The sequence below is a fragment of the Sphaerodactylus townsendi genome, linkage group LG06 (genome assembly GCF_021028975.2).
Source record: "Sphaerodactylus townsendi isolate TG3544 linkage group LG06, MPM_Stown_v2.3, whole genome shotgun sequence".
Taxonomy (NCBI): domain Eukaryota; kingdom Metazoa; phylum Chordata; class Lepidosauria; order Squamata; family Sphaerodactylidae; genus Sphaerodactylus; species Sphaerodactylus townsendi.
Genome location: NC_059430.1, coordinates 132,076,069 through 132,091,759, shown reverse-complemented (window position 1 = coordinate 132,091,759; position 15,691 = coordinate 132,076,069). Strand labels below are relative to the sequence as shown.

The following is a 15,691-nucleotide window of genomic DNA, read 5'->3' as shown; positions in this document are numbered from 1 at the left end:
TTCTACGGGGGCCCATGAGGCTACTTCCGGTCGCCGGAACTGAACGGCACGACGGGACACTGAAGAAAAAAAGGGGCGGGGCGGAGCCTCGGGAGGGTGGGGCGCTGACAACCTCCCGCGTGCAGTTCAGGCCTCCGAGGCAGGCTGGGAAAGGTCGGAGCCTTCTGCGCATTGCGTGCTGGGAGCCGCAGTCCCGATGGGCCGCGTTGCATGCCGGGAGTGGTAGTCCCCGAGCGGGGAGCGAGCAGCATGGCGGCGCCGCCTCAGCAGCAGCAGCAGCCGCCGCCGCTGGCCCAGGCTCCGGCTCAGGGGCCGCCTCCCACCGGCGCCCCTCCCGGGCAGCAGCAACAGCAGCAGCCCCCGCAGGCCCAGGCCGCCGCCAATGCGGCTTCCCTGCAGGCGCCGTCCGGCCTCCAGGTGGCTGCGCAGGCGCAGGACTTCGACCCGGTCCAGCGGTTCCGCCTGTTGCTGCCGCAGCTGAAGGAGAGCTTGCAGGTGTGGGCCTGGTTGCCAGGGAGACGGAGCCCCGATGGCCCTGGGGGGGACAGTGTGGTGGTGGGTAGGAGGTTGCAGGGGCAGGGGGAGAGAAGGGGCACCGGGTGAGGGCAACATGCAGGGCTTCCTGGAGATTTGGAGGCCATTTTATGGAGGAGAGTCTCTTTCGTCCGGGATCTGTGGTACACCAAAGAGCAAGGGTGTCCCACTCTGCCTTTCCAGATGTTTATTGACGACAATTCCCATCAGCCCCGGTCCATGAACATCTGGAGGGCCAGGGTGGGACACCCCCGGGAGGCTGATGGGAACTGTAGTCCATCTAGAGCAGGGGTAGGTGTCAACCTGCGGCTCTCCAGATGTTCAGGAACTACAATTCCCATCAGCCTCTGTCAGCATAGCCAATTGGCCATGCTGGTAGGGGCTGATGGGAGGTGGATTCCCCTGGAAACATCTGGAGAGCGCGGTTTCTGCAATCTAAAACATAGGTAATCAAGCTTCAGCGGCCCTCCCGTACTGTTATGGACTACAGTTCCCATCATCCTACCGGCAGGGGTGATGGGAAGAATCAATCCTAGTAGTCTGGAACAGGGTCTATTCCAGTAAGTGGCCTGTGTCGTCAGGGAGTGAGAACCTGCGGCTCTCCAGATGTTCAGGAACTACAATTCCCATCAGCCCCTACCAGCATGGCCAATTGGCCATGCTGACCCAGGCTGATGGGGTGTGGTTCCTAGTATCCTGGGCTGGGATTCTACTAGAATGGTGGGGAGCCTGGAAAGGACAGGGACCTCAGTGGGGTGCAATGCCCCAGAGTCCCCCCTCCAAAGCACCCATTTTCTTCGGGGAAAGCGATCTCTGTATTCTGGAAATGCCCTGTAATTCCAAGAATCCCTAGGTCCCACCTGGAGGTTGGTATTCCTCAAGTGCTGCTGCTAGCCCCACAGTACCCCCCGCAATGTGTAAAAATACATATGCCAAAGCTGGCCTCCTTTCATTAGCAGCTGAGCAGGGTTGGCCAGTACTTGCCAGGGAGACCACCAAGGAAGTCCAGGGTCACTACACAGAGGCAGACAGACCTTCCAGAACATTCGTTTAGGGGTCACCATAAATCAGATGGCAAAAAGAAATACAGTGTATTAAATGAAGCTGGCATCTATCTGGCAGCGTTCTTAAATGAAGCTGGTATCTATCTCCAAATTATGAGGTCCTATGGCTGGGCCGGGGTGGGGTGGGGGGGAGTTTAGTGGAAAGTTCCCAACTGTTGAGATTTGGCGATGCAACACTACATCCAGCCGCAGCAGCTAAAAGCCTGGGTGTGACCTTAAAGTCCTGCCTTTCTGTGGGGGCCCATGTCACCAATATAGCGAGGATCGCCTTTTACAATCTTCAACAGGCTAGGTCAGTGGTGGCGAACCTTTGGCACTCCAGATGTTATGGACTACAATTCCCATCTGCCCCTGCCAGCATGGCCCATTGGACTGGGCCTGATGGGAATTGTAGTCCATAACATCTGGAGTGCCAAAGGTTCACCACCACGGGGCTAGGCAGTTAGCCCCTTACTTATTGTCCTCTGACACAGCCACAGTGATCTAAGTGACGGTCACCTCCAGGTTTGACTACTGTAACTCACTCTATGTGGGCCTGTCCTTAAGACTGACTTGGAAACTGGCACTGGTCCAGGATGCAGCAGCCAGGCTCTTCACAGAGAGCGTGTCATGCCTGTGCCACAACAGCTACGCGGTTGCCAGTGGAATTCTGAATCAGGTTCAAGATTTTGGTTTTAACCTTTAAGCCCCTTTACTCAGTAGACTGGGACCCTCATATCTGTGAAACCGCATCAACACTTATTGCCCACTGAGGACACTTTGATCCTCTGACGAAAATTTACTGGTGAAAACTGGCCCCAATGATGTACATGGTCTCCGTTGAGAGCCAGCATGGTGTAGTGGTTAAGAGCAGGTGCACTCTAATCTGGAGAACCAGGTTTTATTCCCCGCTCTGCCACTTGAGCTGTGGAAGCTTATCTGGGGAACTAGATACTGCAACACATGCCAGCTGGGTGACCTTGGGCTAGTCACAGCTCTTTGGAGCTCTCTCAGCCCCACCCACCTCACAGTGTATTTGTTGTGGGAAGCTGGAGGGAAAGGAGATTACAAGCCCCTTTGAGTCTCCTTATAGGAGAGAAAGAGGGAATATAAATCCAACTCTTCTTCTATGTTTGACTGCAACCAGCCTGGTGGAACTCTTTGTCAGCAGACTCCAGGGCCCTGCGGAAAATCAGACAGTTTCACAGGGCCTGCCCGGCAGGTGTGTTCCACTGGGCCTTTGGTTGAGGTCATGCATTTATTCTGATTGCGCCTACTGGCCTTCCAACATCTAACCACCAACCCTCTGTTATCTGGCGCCCTCTTCTGTTGACAAATTCTGCCTCATGTTCAGACAATGAGGCCTGGGTCAAAACAAATTGGGTGGTCATCATAGGTCTAAGTTGTTGCTTTGCCACCTGAAATTTTGTTAGGTGGATGAATTGAGTTTATGTGTGATTTTATGGAATGACATGTTTTACCATATATACTTGTGTATAAGCCAAGTTTTTCAGCCCTGTTTTAAGGCTGAAAAATGTCCCCTTGGCTTATACACGAGTCACTGCTTACCAGCCGGCTCTTCAGGCCGCTTGTTGCTGCCCTCCTGGGAGGGTGAAGGGGAACCCTGCCTGGGCTTCCTCAAACCCGGGGAGGCAGAGGGAGCTCCTTATTTGGGCAGTGACTCCCCCTGATGTCATTGCCCAAATAAGGAGCTCCCTCCACCTCAGGGCTGGGTTTGAGGAAGCCCAGCCTGCTGGGAGGTAGAGGGAGCTCCTTATTTGGGCAATGACATCAGGGGGAGTCACTGCCCAAATAAGTAGCTCCCTCTGCCTCCCGGTTTCCCACCATACGGGAGTCAATACATTTTCCCAGGTTTTGGTAGTAAAATTAGGTGCCTCGGCTTATACACGAGTTTATTCGGTAATTAAGTTTGTACACCACCTTGAGCCCAGCCTTGGCTGAGAATGGTGGGATATAAATCTAATAAATAATGTATAAATCCATTATTACTGGTTGCTTTATGTAGAAAACCACAAGTCTCCTTGACTAGTGATTTAAATCAGATCCCACCTGATGAAAAATGTTAGAGAAGGCACTAGTTTGCACAGTGTTTTGTACCATTTTGAGTGGTCCTAACAAAACAGATTGTGATTTGGGAGTGTGTTCCTAGTGGTTTATAACTCTTGCAGTGATGGAGGATAATCGGGGCAGAGTCCATCTGCGGTCTCCTGTAAAAAGGCTAGTCGGGTTGGGGTTTTTCCATCTATAGAGAAGAAGGTGCCCCTCTCTCATATCATTGGCTTTTCAAGTTCAATTTATTAATTTAATTGCATTTTGGGCTTTTTTGTTTGTGTTTGCTGAGTTTTGCTATTTGTGGGGGGTTTTCTCTGGTATGTGCTGTTGCAGTATATTCCTAAAAGAGCCTTTTCATTTATGTAGAAGGTTTGAAAAAGATTCAATAGTAGAGTCAGGGAACCATGAAAATGTCTGTACCATGGAGATCTGGAAACCACAAAAGTGTTAACAAATTTGCATCAGTCTTTAAGGCTCATTGTTGTGGCAGGAGACAGACCATTCCTCCTTGGGAGCTCCCAGAGATTTACAGCACAATCCAGGATGTGTGCAGGGTGGGGGTGGGGTGGGATTTGTCTGGGCCCAGGAGAGTGTGATGAAGGCGGGGTGTGTGTGTGTGTGAACTGCCTCCAAAGGGGCTTTGAGTGGCGCCAGTTTAGTGTTGCCCGCTTCCAGGCAGAGCCTGGCAGTCCCCTGGAATTACAGGGATCTCTGGACTACACAGCATGTTGCAATGCAGTGCCTACAGCTTGGTCAAAAGGCCGTTTCCTTCAGATGCTCCGGAACGGTGTCTTTGCAAATGTTCCTGACTGGAGGTGGATTCATTTTTACACGTGTTTTTTTTATTGCCCTAAACATACCACAGCCAGGGAGAGATTTCTGTCAAAATGGCTGCTAAAAGGCTCAGCTGCCTCAGACGTTCACAAACCTATTTTTTCCTGGGGCTGTTGCAACAGCTGCACGTCTGACATGGCTAAGTTGAGTTTTGCTGTTATTTCGGTTTCTTACGTTCTTTTGGTGAGTGGCCGGTGGGGCTGTTAAGCCTCAGTAAAGACCCGACTGTAGACGTAAGAGTTTGTTTCCCCTGGAGAAAATGGATGCTTTGGAGGGTGAACTCTGTGGCATCACACACTGAAGAGGACCCTCCCCAAAACCCACCTCCCCAGGCAACACCTCCAAATCTGCAGGCATTTCCTCATCCAGAGTTGGAAGCCTTTATGTGTATTGAGTTACCCTGGAGATGCTGTATATCTATCCCTTGGGCTTCACAAACTCTCCAAATATTTGGCTGGGAGGCCGTCTCTGACAAGCCACACTCTTTTTTTTCACTACATCTCTTTCTTTTTTTCCCTTTTCCTGCTCTTTCGCAAGCATGTGCTTTTTTTTTTCAAGCCGATTCCAAATTCCAGATGTTTTATTTTTAACAGTACAAAAAACCAACCGGAAGCGATTGACTCTTTCCAAAGGAATGAAGCATCAGTCTTTTGACTAAGTATACTGAATGCTGAAGCACAATTTTATTTATTTGTTTTTGCGGTGGGGCTGAGCAAAGAAGAAAACCAACAAAAATCCCAGGACTGGGTGTGGAGTTGACGCTTCTCCCTTGGGAGCTGGGCTTCTGGTAAATGAATTGGGGGGAGGGGGGGACACCTCCTAGCCAAGGGTCAACATCTCCTATCGAAAATGAAATGGAATGTGCGGGACTTGGTTCTCTGCCCACCGCATTTGCTTCCTCATTGCCAGGAACTGGCAGGCTTTGGTTTTCCAGGAGCAGTTTTGTTTGAAAATGCTGGCTTTGCCTTGCTTTTCTTGACCTCCCGGCATCTTGGAAATCAAGACGAGCTTTTCAGTTTCCACCTCCCTTCTAGCAGCTCTTTATTCATTGGTGTGACTTCAGAATATTTCACTGGCCTTGAGATTTTGCCTCTCTGGGAAGTGGGAAATGACCGTATTAGGCTGCCAGTCTGGTCTGGAATGCTCCCTCTGAGCCCCAGAATGAGTGAAACAGAAACCAGACTTTTTTAGCCCTTCTGTTTTGATGCCTTGATGCTTGCTTTGGGACAAAAAAAATCCAGCTCTTCTGTAGTGCTTCTGAGCACATACAGAATGACTCATGCAGTTGAGTAACCATAGTCAAGCAGTAGCTGAAAGGACCCTCATTCTGAAGGTTTGGATCAATTTTGCATACCCTTTAACCCTTTCACACATGAGGGTTTATTTCCTTCCCGTGTTTTTGTGGTGTTTTAGAAAAGACACCTGTCCTGATTTGCTTGGCTGCCGGCGTCTAGCTGCTAGGGAAAGAGCTGCTCGCTTCAGAATCAGCCCAGTTTGAGCTTGCCATAAACAAACTCCGGTTTGTGAGGACCAACCGCAGCCCACGTTGCCTTGGGAACAAAGAACACAGCTTTCCAGGCAGACTTGAGTCTCTGCCATCTTTTCTGTACAGAAAACCCTGACACAGAAGCAACGAAGCCACGTCTGGAAGCAGATTTGCACATCTCTGGCTCGTGTCCCCAAGTCACATTTGCCTCAAGTCAGCCATGGCTGGGGCAGCTGCCAACATTTCTTTCCAAGCCAGGTGCCCAGTAGCGAAGCTTAACATGTCGAACCAGAGTTTACCGCTGCTTCGGCCCTCGGTCCTGGGCTGTCCTGGGATGTTGAATTTCTGAATATTCTCATTCTTCTCTGCCTTTATGGTTGATGGCAGTGCCCTTCATGTTTTTCTACTGCAGTCCTTCAGTTGAGTTATAGGGAAACTGTGTGGAATGGTTGAGGGTCGAAGTTGTGTATTTGATCCTTACTAGCCTTTTAGACATGTTCATGAGCAATCTCTCCCCCCCCCCCCCCCACACACACACACACATTTTTGATGGTTGTATTTCTGGGCCAGAAGGAATCCTTTGTAAAGTGCTGTTAAGTCATTTTTGAGTCATGGCGATCCTGTGAATCCCTGTTCTCCAAAATGTCCTCTGATTAACACCTTGCTCCGGTCTTGCCAACTGAGGGCCATGGCCTCCTTTATCAAGCCAATCCATCTCACGTTGGGTCTTCCTCTTTTCCCACTGCCTTTGATTTTTCTTAGCACTGTTGTCTTTTCTAGTGACTCTTATTATGTGACCAAAGTACCACAGCCTCAGTTTATTCATTTCAGCTTCTAGGAACGGTTCAGGCTTGGTTTGATCTAGACTCCCCTTATTTGTTTTTCAGAGGTCCACAATGTCAGTATCTTGTACCACAATGCCTGTCAGTATCTTGATGTCTTGCTCTGTGTTATTTGCAGTTGTTTTCCTGTTTCCCTCTTCCCTTCCTAGCAATCTCCTGCTAGCAATCTCCTGGCGCCAGCCCATCTTCAAAGAGGTGTGAAAGGTTCCCAGGTCCTTTGTAGCTTTGTAGTAGAAACTGTAATGGACATTTGGTGTGGGGCGAAACGGGGGGATTAAAGGATATAAGTCACGCTCTCTTTCCCAGTTCCACATTTCAAAGGAATCTACCCATATATACTCACATATAAGTCAACCCACATATAAGTCGAGGCACCTAATTCTACCACAAAAAACTGGGAAAACTTATTGACTAGTGCATAAGTCGAGGGTGGGAAATGCAGCAGCTTCTGGTAAATTTCAAAAATAGATACCAATAAAATTTCATTAATGGAGGCATCAGTAGGTTAAATGGTTTTGAATATTTATTTCAAAGAAAAACAGTAAACTAGCTCTGTAAGTGGAAAAGAGGTATCAACAGTAACTTTAAAAGTACAAAAACCTTCGCTCAATCAGCAACCAGGCTAAAACCCAAGAGTTAAAATCCTTCAATACTGGATTCCTCCTCCTCCTCATCCGTATGTCCAAATGTAACCCAACTCAGATTTTAAGAGGGATATTATCAGACGCGTTAAAGGAGTTCAGGTCTTTGACCGTGTGATCCCACCTTGTGACCCTTAACACTCACCAGACTTACAACAAAAGAAACTATAAATCTGTTTTCTGTTTCATAAACAGTAGTGTGCAGTATAACAATGAAATATGGCAAACCAATACGGAAACAATCATAGTTCTGGCCTGCTGAGCAAAACAGACCAGCAGGGTCTCAGTCCCGTGGTTCTCTCCAGCTGTGTCCAAAACTGAAATACAAACTAATAGTCAGTCAATATAAACACAATATCCCCTTCTCAACATTAATACGAACAATTAATACAAAGCCTGAAATATGTAAATACAGTTCATAACAACTGAACTCTGTGAAGTTGAGGCCTGTTAGCAGTTATGAAGCCTATTCTTCCTTAGAGGAAATGGAGCCGTCTTCCTTATATGGAAAATCTGAGCTCTTTAGCTCCCCCTAATGGACCCTGGATTACACAAACAGAGCTTAAGTCGTAGAGAACAATGGAATAGGACAGTGGTGGCGAACCTATGGCACAGGTGCCAGAGGTGGCACTCAGAGCCCTTTCTGTGGGCACGCGTGCACAGAGTTCATCATGTGGAGGGGATGGAAAATCACCCACACACACCCCACACACACACCCCTACGCTGGCCTGGGCATGATCCTGGGAGTAAGCTCAGTCGCTGGCAATGATTACCTGGGAGTAAGCTCAGTCGCTGGCAATGGGGCTTGCTTCTGAGTAAACCCTTCTAGGGTCGTGATTCACCCATTCGAAGCGTTGCATGGTTGTTTCACCAAGCTTACTCCTGAGTAACATGCGCCTCAGAGCCAACTGTTTCTACTAAACTAAAACCTCAGTATTCAGGTTAAATTGCCATGTTGGCACTTTGCGATAAATAAGTGGGTTTTGGGTTGCAATTTGGGCACTTGGTCTCGAAAAGGTTCGCCATCACTGGAATAGGATTACTGTATTTCCCAGAGTATGACCCGCATATAAGTCGAGGGAGGCTTTTTCAGCCTTAAAAAAGGGCTGAAAAACTGGACTTACACGTGAGTATATACGGTACTTGGTTCCTGTCAGCTTTTTTCATTGTACAGCTTTTACATCCATACCTGTAATAGGGAGTACTTGGTGACCATCCCTACGCTTAAGAATCTTTTCTAGCTCCTTCAGGGTTACCTATCCCAGTCTCCATCTCCTTCTGATTCTGAGAGCAGCGGTGGTGTAGTGGTTAAGAGCAGGCACACTCTAATCTGGAGAACTGGGTTTGATTCCCCACTCCTCCACCTGAGTGGCAGAGACTTATCTAGTGAACCAGATGTGTTTCCACACTCCCACATTCCTGCTGGGTGACCTTGGGCTAGTAGTCACAGTTCTCTCTGAACTCTCTCAACCCCACCCACCTCACAGGGTTTTGTTGTGTGGGGGGGGGAGGGAGGGAAAGGAGCTTGTAAGCCCCTTTGAGTAGCCTTACAGGAGAGAAAGAGCAGGATATAAATTCAAACTCCTCTTCTTCTGATTCCTTGGCTGCAGTTTCCCTTTTGGTTGATGGAGGACCCAGGAAATGGAAAGTTTTGAACGATGTCAGTTTACTCATTGTCCACCTTAAAAGTAATTCTCTCGTAGTCTTGACTTGTTGCCTTCTTGATGACCAGCCTCGTCCTGCTTTGTCACTTTCTCCTTTGGCTTTCAACAGCAGCCGTTTCAAGTCGTTGCTGTTTTCCGCCAGTGACGTGGTGTCATCTGTGCATCTCACATTGTTAACCTTCCTCCCCCCTCCCTCTTTTCACTCTACCTTCATCTAGATCTAATCCAGCTTTCTTTAGAAGATGTTCAGCAAGCAGGTTGAAGAGACAGGGAAATCGACTCCCTTGCCAGTTGTATCACCTTTACCTGACACCTTTGCCAATTGTAAACCATTCTGTTCCTTCTTGTTCTGTTCTGACAGTACACTCTTTTCCTGAATACAGGTTGTGCATCACAACAGTCAGATCCACAGCATCTGTGTTACACCCATTTCCCTTAAAACCAGTCATAGCTGATCACGATCCACACGGTCAAAAGAGGATTTGCTGCAATATAAGAAACAGAAGCTGGTTTTCTTCAGAAATTCTCTCTTCTGCTCCAGTCACCAATGTAACCTTGCCATGCGATCTCTAGTGCCTCTTCCTTTTCTGGGCCCAGCTTGAGTGTCAAGCATTTCTTATTCCATATTGGTAACAGTCTTCGTTGTAAGGAGGAATCCCAGGCCTCCTCAAAGCAGGCCCAGGGCCCACGGGGCTGTCTTCTGCTGGAGCCTGTCTTCTGTGATACGTGGCATTGCTGCTTCTAAGAGTACCATCTTTGGTCTCTGGGCAACATCCTGCAATCTGCTGGAGTCCATATGCAGCTCCCTGAGTTGCCCAGGTTGACCTGTGGAAGGCCTCACCCATCCAGAAGCTACTGTGGGAAAGAGCCCCGTGGGCTACTGCTTCTGTGGATTGTATGGCTCTGGACTCCTCCTCCAGAGCCATCTGTGCTAGCTGGCTGCTTTATTGTGTCAGGTTGCAGACTGAGGGCCAAGCTGCAAGATTGTTTTTTTTCCTGCCCAGCCTCCTGCTCCCACTAAGCCTCAGAGCCAGCTGGTCTCTGGGATTTCAGCTGACCCCCTTGAAAACGTAACTGAAGCTAAAACAGGTGTTTCATTTAGAAGAAGAGTTGGATTTACATTCCCCCTTTCTGTCCTGTAAGAAGACTCAAAGGGGCTTACAATTTCCCTTCCCTCCTCACAACAAACACCCTGTGAGGTGGGTGGGGCTGAGAGCTCCAAAGAGCTGTGACTAGCCCAAGGTCACCCAGCTGGCATGTGTTGCACCAGATAAGCCTCCACAGCTCAAGTGGCAGAGCAGGGAATCAAACCGGGTTCTCCAGAGTAGAGTGCACCTGCTCTTAACCACTACACCATGCTGGTTACTTACAGTTCACCATTCTCATAGGGATTCAAGGCAAAAAGAATACATGTAGTAAGTCCAAACAGTCAACAAAATGGGACATTCAGTAACCAGTGCACCAGGAAGAACTGAAGCATAGCATAAGTATTCACATGACATTTTAGGCAGTGCAGAAATGATATAAATAGGATCCCACTTAGAAGGAGGTTCTCAGGAGCAGCAGCAGCAGAAGGCCATTGCCTTCACCTCCTGCATGTGAGCTCCCAAAGGCACCTGGTGGGCCACTGCGAGTAGCAGAGTGCTGAACTAGATGGACTGGTCTGATCCAGCAGGCTAGTTCTTACGTTCTTAAGAAGCTGGTCACAGCAGTATAGGACACAGTCCCCAGTCACTGATCCAAGGAAGTTTGGGAACCATTCTGTGCCAGGGACACCCCCGTGAAGAATTCCGTTGTGTGTAGCTGCAGCACATTGATTAAGAAGTGTTCAGTGTAGCATCTGGTTGTCAAGAGCAGTTAAGTATCCCCCTTAAGGTGGGCTCCCCGGCACCCCTCCCTGGCCGCACGGTGGCTTCCCCTTTCGTAAACAGATTCTCTCTCTTCCCCCCCTCCCCACCCCCCATTTCCAGAACCTGATGAAAGTGGCTGCGCAGAACTTCGTTCAGAACACAAACATCGACAACGGACAGTGAGTTCCTGCCTGGGGTGTCGCCCTCCCTCCCTCTGGGTGTCCAAGTGTGCCGTCCCAAGATAAAACCATCCTCTCTTTGCAGGAAAAGCACCGATGGGCCAGTGCAGAGGGTAGACAAGACTCTTGAGGAGTTCTACGCCTTGTGTGACCAGCTGGAGCTGTGCCTGGTAAGCATCCTGGGGGGAGAATGATGCTCTTCCCCACTAGCAAGGGAGGGTGTTGAGGTGCGCCACAAGCAAGACTTTCTTTTCTGCAAGGCATGTAACGCATGGATTGAATTTTCTGCCCCGGGAAACAGTGCTGCTTGCTTGCCAAGGTAGCTCTTTAAGAAAAGGATCTGTCCAGCTCAGAGAAGAAGGGCCTACCAAAGCCATGCGGATTGTATGGACCCTCCTCAGAGAGGTGCAGTCTACCTCTGAATGTCTCCTGCTAGAGCATGGGGCCCAACATGGTGCCCATGGGCACCAGGACACCAACCAACACCTTTCCTGGCGCCTACCAGGTATTTTCAGAAATCAGGTGGGGCTTCTGCCCAGCAAAGCTTCCGAATGCGCACTGAAGATTTGATTGGCTGTGCAGATTTTAAAATATTGCTCTGGCAGAGTCTGCCCCCACTATGTGGCTGAAGATAAGCTGTGGCAGCCGTGTTGTGGCATAGTGGTTAAGAGCAGTGGCGTAGTGGTTTTGAGCAGGTGCACTCTAATCTGGAGAAACAGGTTTGATTCCCTGCTTTGCCACTTGAGCTGTGGAGGCTTATCTGGGGAACTAGATTAGTTTGTGCACTCCAGCACATGCCAGCTGGGTGACCTTGGGCTAGTCACAGCTCTTTGGAGCTCTCTCAGCCCCACCCACCCACCCCACAGGGTGTTTGTTGTGGGGGGGGGAGGAGATTGTCAGCCCCTTGGGTCTCCTTACAGGAGGGAAAGGGGGGGCTAACCCAAACTACTACTACTCTTCTTCTTATCTTCTTCCTCCTCCTGTGTCAGAATTCCAGAGGTCTCCACAAGCTCAAAAAAAAGGTGGAGACCTCACGCCAGAGGCACCCGCTCAACACCTGGCTGGTGCCCTTTGGATGAGACAGGGTGACCCAGCAGCCCCTCCCAGGCCACATTCTCACCCTCCGCTCCTTCTCCCCCCCCCCTCCAGCGCCTGGCCTACGAGTGCCTCTCGCAGAGCTTCGACAGCGCCAAGCACTCCCCAACGCTCGTTCCGACAGCCACCAAGCCAGATGCCGTCCAGGCGGAGAGCCTGCCCTACACCCAGTACCTCAGCATGATCAAGTCCCAGATCTCCTGCGCCAAGGACATACACAACGCCCTCCTGGAGTGCTCTAACAAGATCACCGGCAAGGTGCCATCCCAGGGGGTCTTGTAGCCCACAGCCTACTGAGAGGGTTCCAGGTTGGCTGTCGTCGGAGTTCTGGACTGCTAGGCCACAGGCTGCTTCCTCAGGTGGCTAGAAGGGGGCCCTTTTGCCTCCATTCACGTGGACTAGTCTGTTCTTTCCCTTCTCCTAGTCTGGCTGCTGCCGTCTTGCCTGGCCTTGTTTCCACCTCTGGCTTTCAGGATCTCAAAGGGACTCGTGTGCATCTGGCTCTGGGATAATTGTATGAACTGCAGATGATTCTTGTTGCCCACGGCCGGCTGGCTCGTTTTGTCCCACTCACTCACACAAAAGCAAAACTCTGGCTGCCCTCTGTTCACAGTCTGTGATCTCCCCCATTGAAGCAAAAGGGGCCAGAAACCGGCCTGGTTCAAAAATGTCTGCTCTGGCAACAGGGCAGGAATCTCTGTGGACCCGCGTGGTCTTTGTTTCCTGCCTTTGTTTCTAGAGTGGGGGAGGGAGCCCAATGTACTATGTATGTTGATTATCAAAGGCATCTCTGTTCAAGGGAATTCTGGCGCTGTTTGCCGATGTTCTGGCGTTGGATCTTTCTTTTGGACCACTGGGAGGCATGAAGCAGAAATCTTCCCAAAGCTGGTAAAATCTGGACCAGCCTCCCTCCTTGCTGCCAACAGAGTTTTCTCTCTGGCTCAGAGATCGCAGGACATTTTTTGAGCTCAGAGCAGGAACCCAAATGGAAGCAGTCGTTTAAAAGGCTCAAATTGGGGGGTTGTGTCAAGCTACATAATAGGAATCTGACTGGGGGGGGGGGGGGGAGTTCGCATAGCACAGTAGCATCTTCATTTCCCGTGCAAGGCAGTGCTTTGGGTGTGGACGTGTTCCACCTTTCAAGTTGGTTTCACTACCTGTTTTTGTGCTAACCGCCGAGTTGGTTTTCTGACCCTGCAGAGAGCGCTCAGAAGGAAGTGTGTCGCGGCACAAATGCTCTGGCACAGCTGCTGCGGTTCCCTCGTCACTCTGTGGTCCGGGGCGTCTTCCTAGCAACTGGCTGTGTTTTTCTGCCTTTTACTTTTAGAAGCCAAAAGGACCTGGGTTCTCCTGCTGGATTCTTGGGTCCCCAAAGCGATGTGCGGCTCCTGTATGTTTACCAGGGGGTGGGAAAGAAGGTGTTTTGTTTTGCATTCCACTCCCCTTCTTCCAAATAAATTTTTTAAAAGCACCTCCTGTTTCTCACCTTCCATGACTCTGTAGCATCGGAACTGAAGAAAGGCCCCGCGAGACCAGCCTGCTATTTCTGATTCTTGCCACCATGGAGGTTACAGAAAGCTGTTGTGGAGTTGTTGGTTGACTAGCCCTCCCATGGTCCTGACCTGGGTGGCCTCAGCTAGCACAATCTCATCAGATCTCAGAAGCATTGTCCCGTGGTGGTGGTGGTGGGAGGAGGGAGGAGAGTTGGATTTATATCCCTCTTTTCTCTCCTATAGGAGACTCAAAGAGGCTTTACAAACGCCTTTCCCTTCCCCCCTCACAACAAACACCCTGTGAGGTGGGTGGGGCTGAGAGAGCTCAGAAGAACTGTAATGCTTGGATGGGCACCCCCAGGTTGGCACCAAGGTCACACCTGCACTTGCTGTTATCTGTGTGGTCATGGGCCATCTTTGCTTCAACTGCTGCTTGTAGCTAGGCTCGAAATGTGGATCCCCGTCCCTCCCTCTTCTTGGGGCTGGAATGAGTTCTGTCGCTATCCTTCAGTTTGGAAACCCATAACAATCCTGCCTTAACACTGCCCTTTCTTATGCTGCCTATTGTGGGAACAGGTGGAAGGGGGGAGTACTGGGAGCAGGAAAATTGGAGATCTATGCTAGCTCATCGGTGTCCCAACTCTGGCACCCCAGACGTTCAGGGACTGCAATTCCCATCAGCCCCTGCCAGCATGGCCAATTGAAGGTGGCCTTTGCCTGAAGGTGGCCTTTGCCTCACCTGTTGAAGCACTCAACGGCTGAGAAGCACAGAGGGAGCTTATTTGGCCAGGACCTTCTGGTGCAGGAAACAGCCTCTGACATCCACTGGTCACTTGCAGCACCTTCAAGAGAAGCCGGGTGCCAGGGCAAGATCCTGGTCTGCAACGTCCCAGCTCCTATGGACAGGGACTGGGGGCTTCAGAGTAAGAGCTGTGGTGGCTCAGTGGCAGAACATCCGCTTAGCATAGAGAAGGTCCCCAGCATGGCATAGTGGTTAAGAGCAAGTATACTCTAATCTGGAGAACCGGGTTCCCTGCTCTGCCACTTGAGCTGAGGAGGCTTATCTGGTGAGTCAGATTAACTTGTGCACTCCAACACATGCCAGCTGGGCGACCTTGGGGTAGTCCCTTCGGGGGTAGAGCGGTTAAGAAATAGAATAAATAATAATAATATAAATAATAATAGTCACAGTTCTTCAGAGCTCTCTCAACCCCATCTACCTCACAGGATGTTTGTTGTGTGTGGGGGGGGGGGGAAGGGAATGGAGTTTGTGAGTCTCCTTACAGGAGAGAAAGAGGGAGCATAAATCCAAACTCCTCTTCTTCGTCTTCCACGACAAAGGACCAGGCAGTAGGTGATGCAAAAGGCCTCCCTCTGCCTGAGCCCCTGGAGAGTGGCTGCTGGCCTGAGCGGACAATACTGACCTCGAAGGACCAAGAGTCTGATCCAGTAGAAGGCAGTTTGTGTGTACGTGTGCGCGCACGCTCGTTCGCAAGACAGGGATGGGGGAGCAGAGCTGGAGTCTGGGAGCAGCTTTTCCCCCAAGTCAGGCACAGGACTGCTGCCCCTTGCAGGATATTCCAAGAGCCCCAGGAATGGGCAGGGACGCCCCTGGATGTTTGAGCAGATCTAAGTTAAGGGTGTTCAGTTATCATCATTTATCACCTGGCTTGAGAACACTGCATGCGAAAGGGATCTGGGAGTCTTGGTAGATCACAAACTGAATGTGAGTCAGCAGTGTGATATGGCAGCCAAGAAAGTCAGTGCAATCCTAAGAACATAAGAACAAGCCAGCTGGATCAGACCAGAATCCATCTAGTCCAGCTCTCTGCTACTCGCAGTGGCCCACCAGGTGCCTTTGGGAGCTCACGTGCAGGAGGTGAAAGCAATGGCCTTCTGCAGCTGTTGCTCCCGAGCACCTGGTCTGCTAAGGCATTTGCAATCTCAGATCAAAGA

At 50.2% G+C, this 15,691-nt stretch overlaps 1 protein-coding gene across 1 annotated transcript; it reads left to right on the top strand.

The window, feature by feature from the left end:
- Positions 1–92: 92 nt before the first annotated feature.
- On the top strand, positions 93–13,713 carry MED29 (mediator complex subunit 29). The gene is made up of 4 exons (XM_048500079.1): positions 93–495; positions 11,089–11,147; positions 11,233–11,317; positions 12,297–13,713. Exons 1-4 carry the CDS (start codon positions 211–213, stop codon positions 12,522–12,524), a joined length of 657 nt encoding a protein of 218 aa, XP_048356036.1. The 5' UTR covers positions 93–210; the 3' UTR covers positions 12,525–13,713.
- The last annotated feature ends 1,978 nt before the right edge of the window (positions 13,714–15,691 follow it).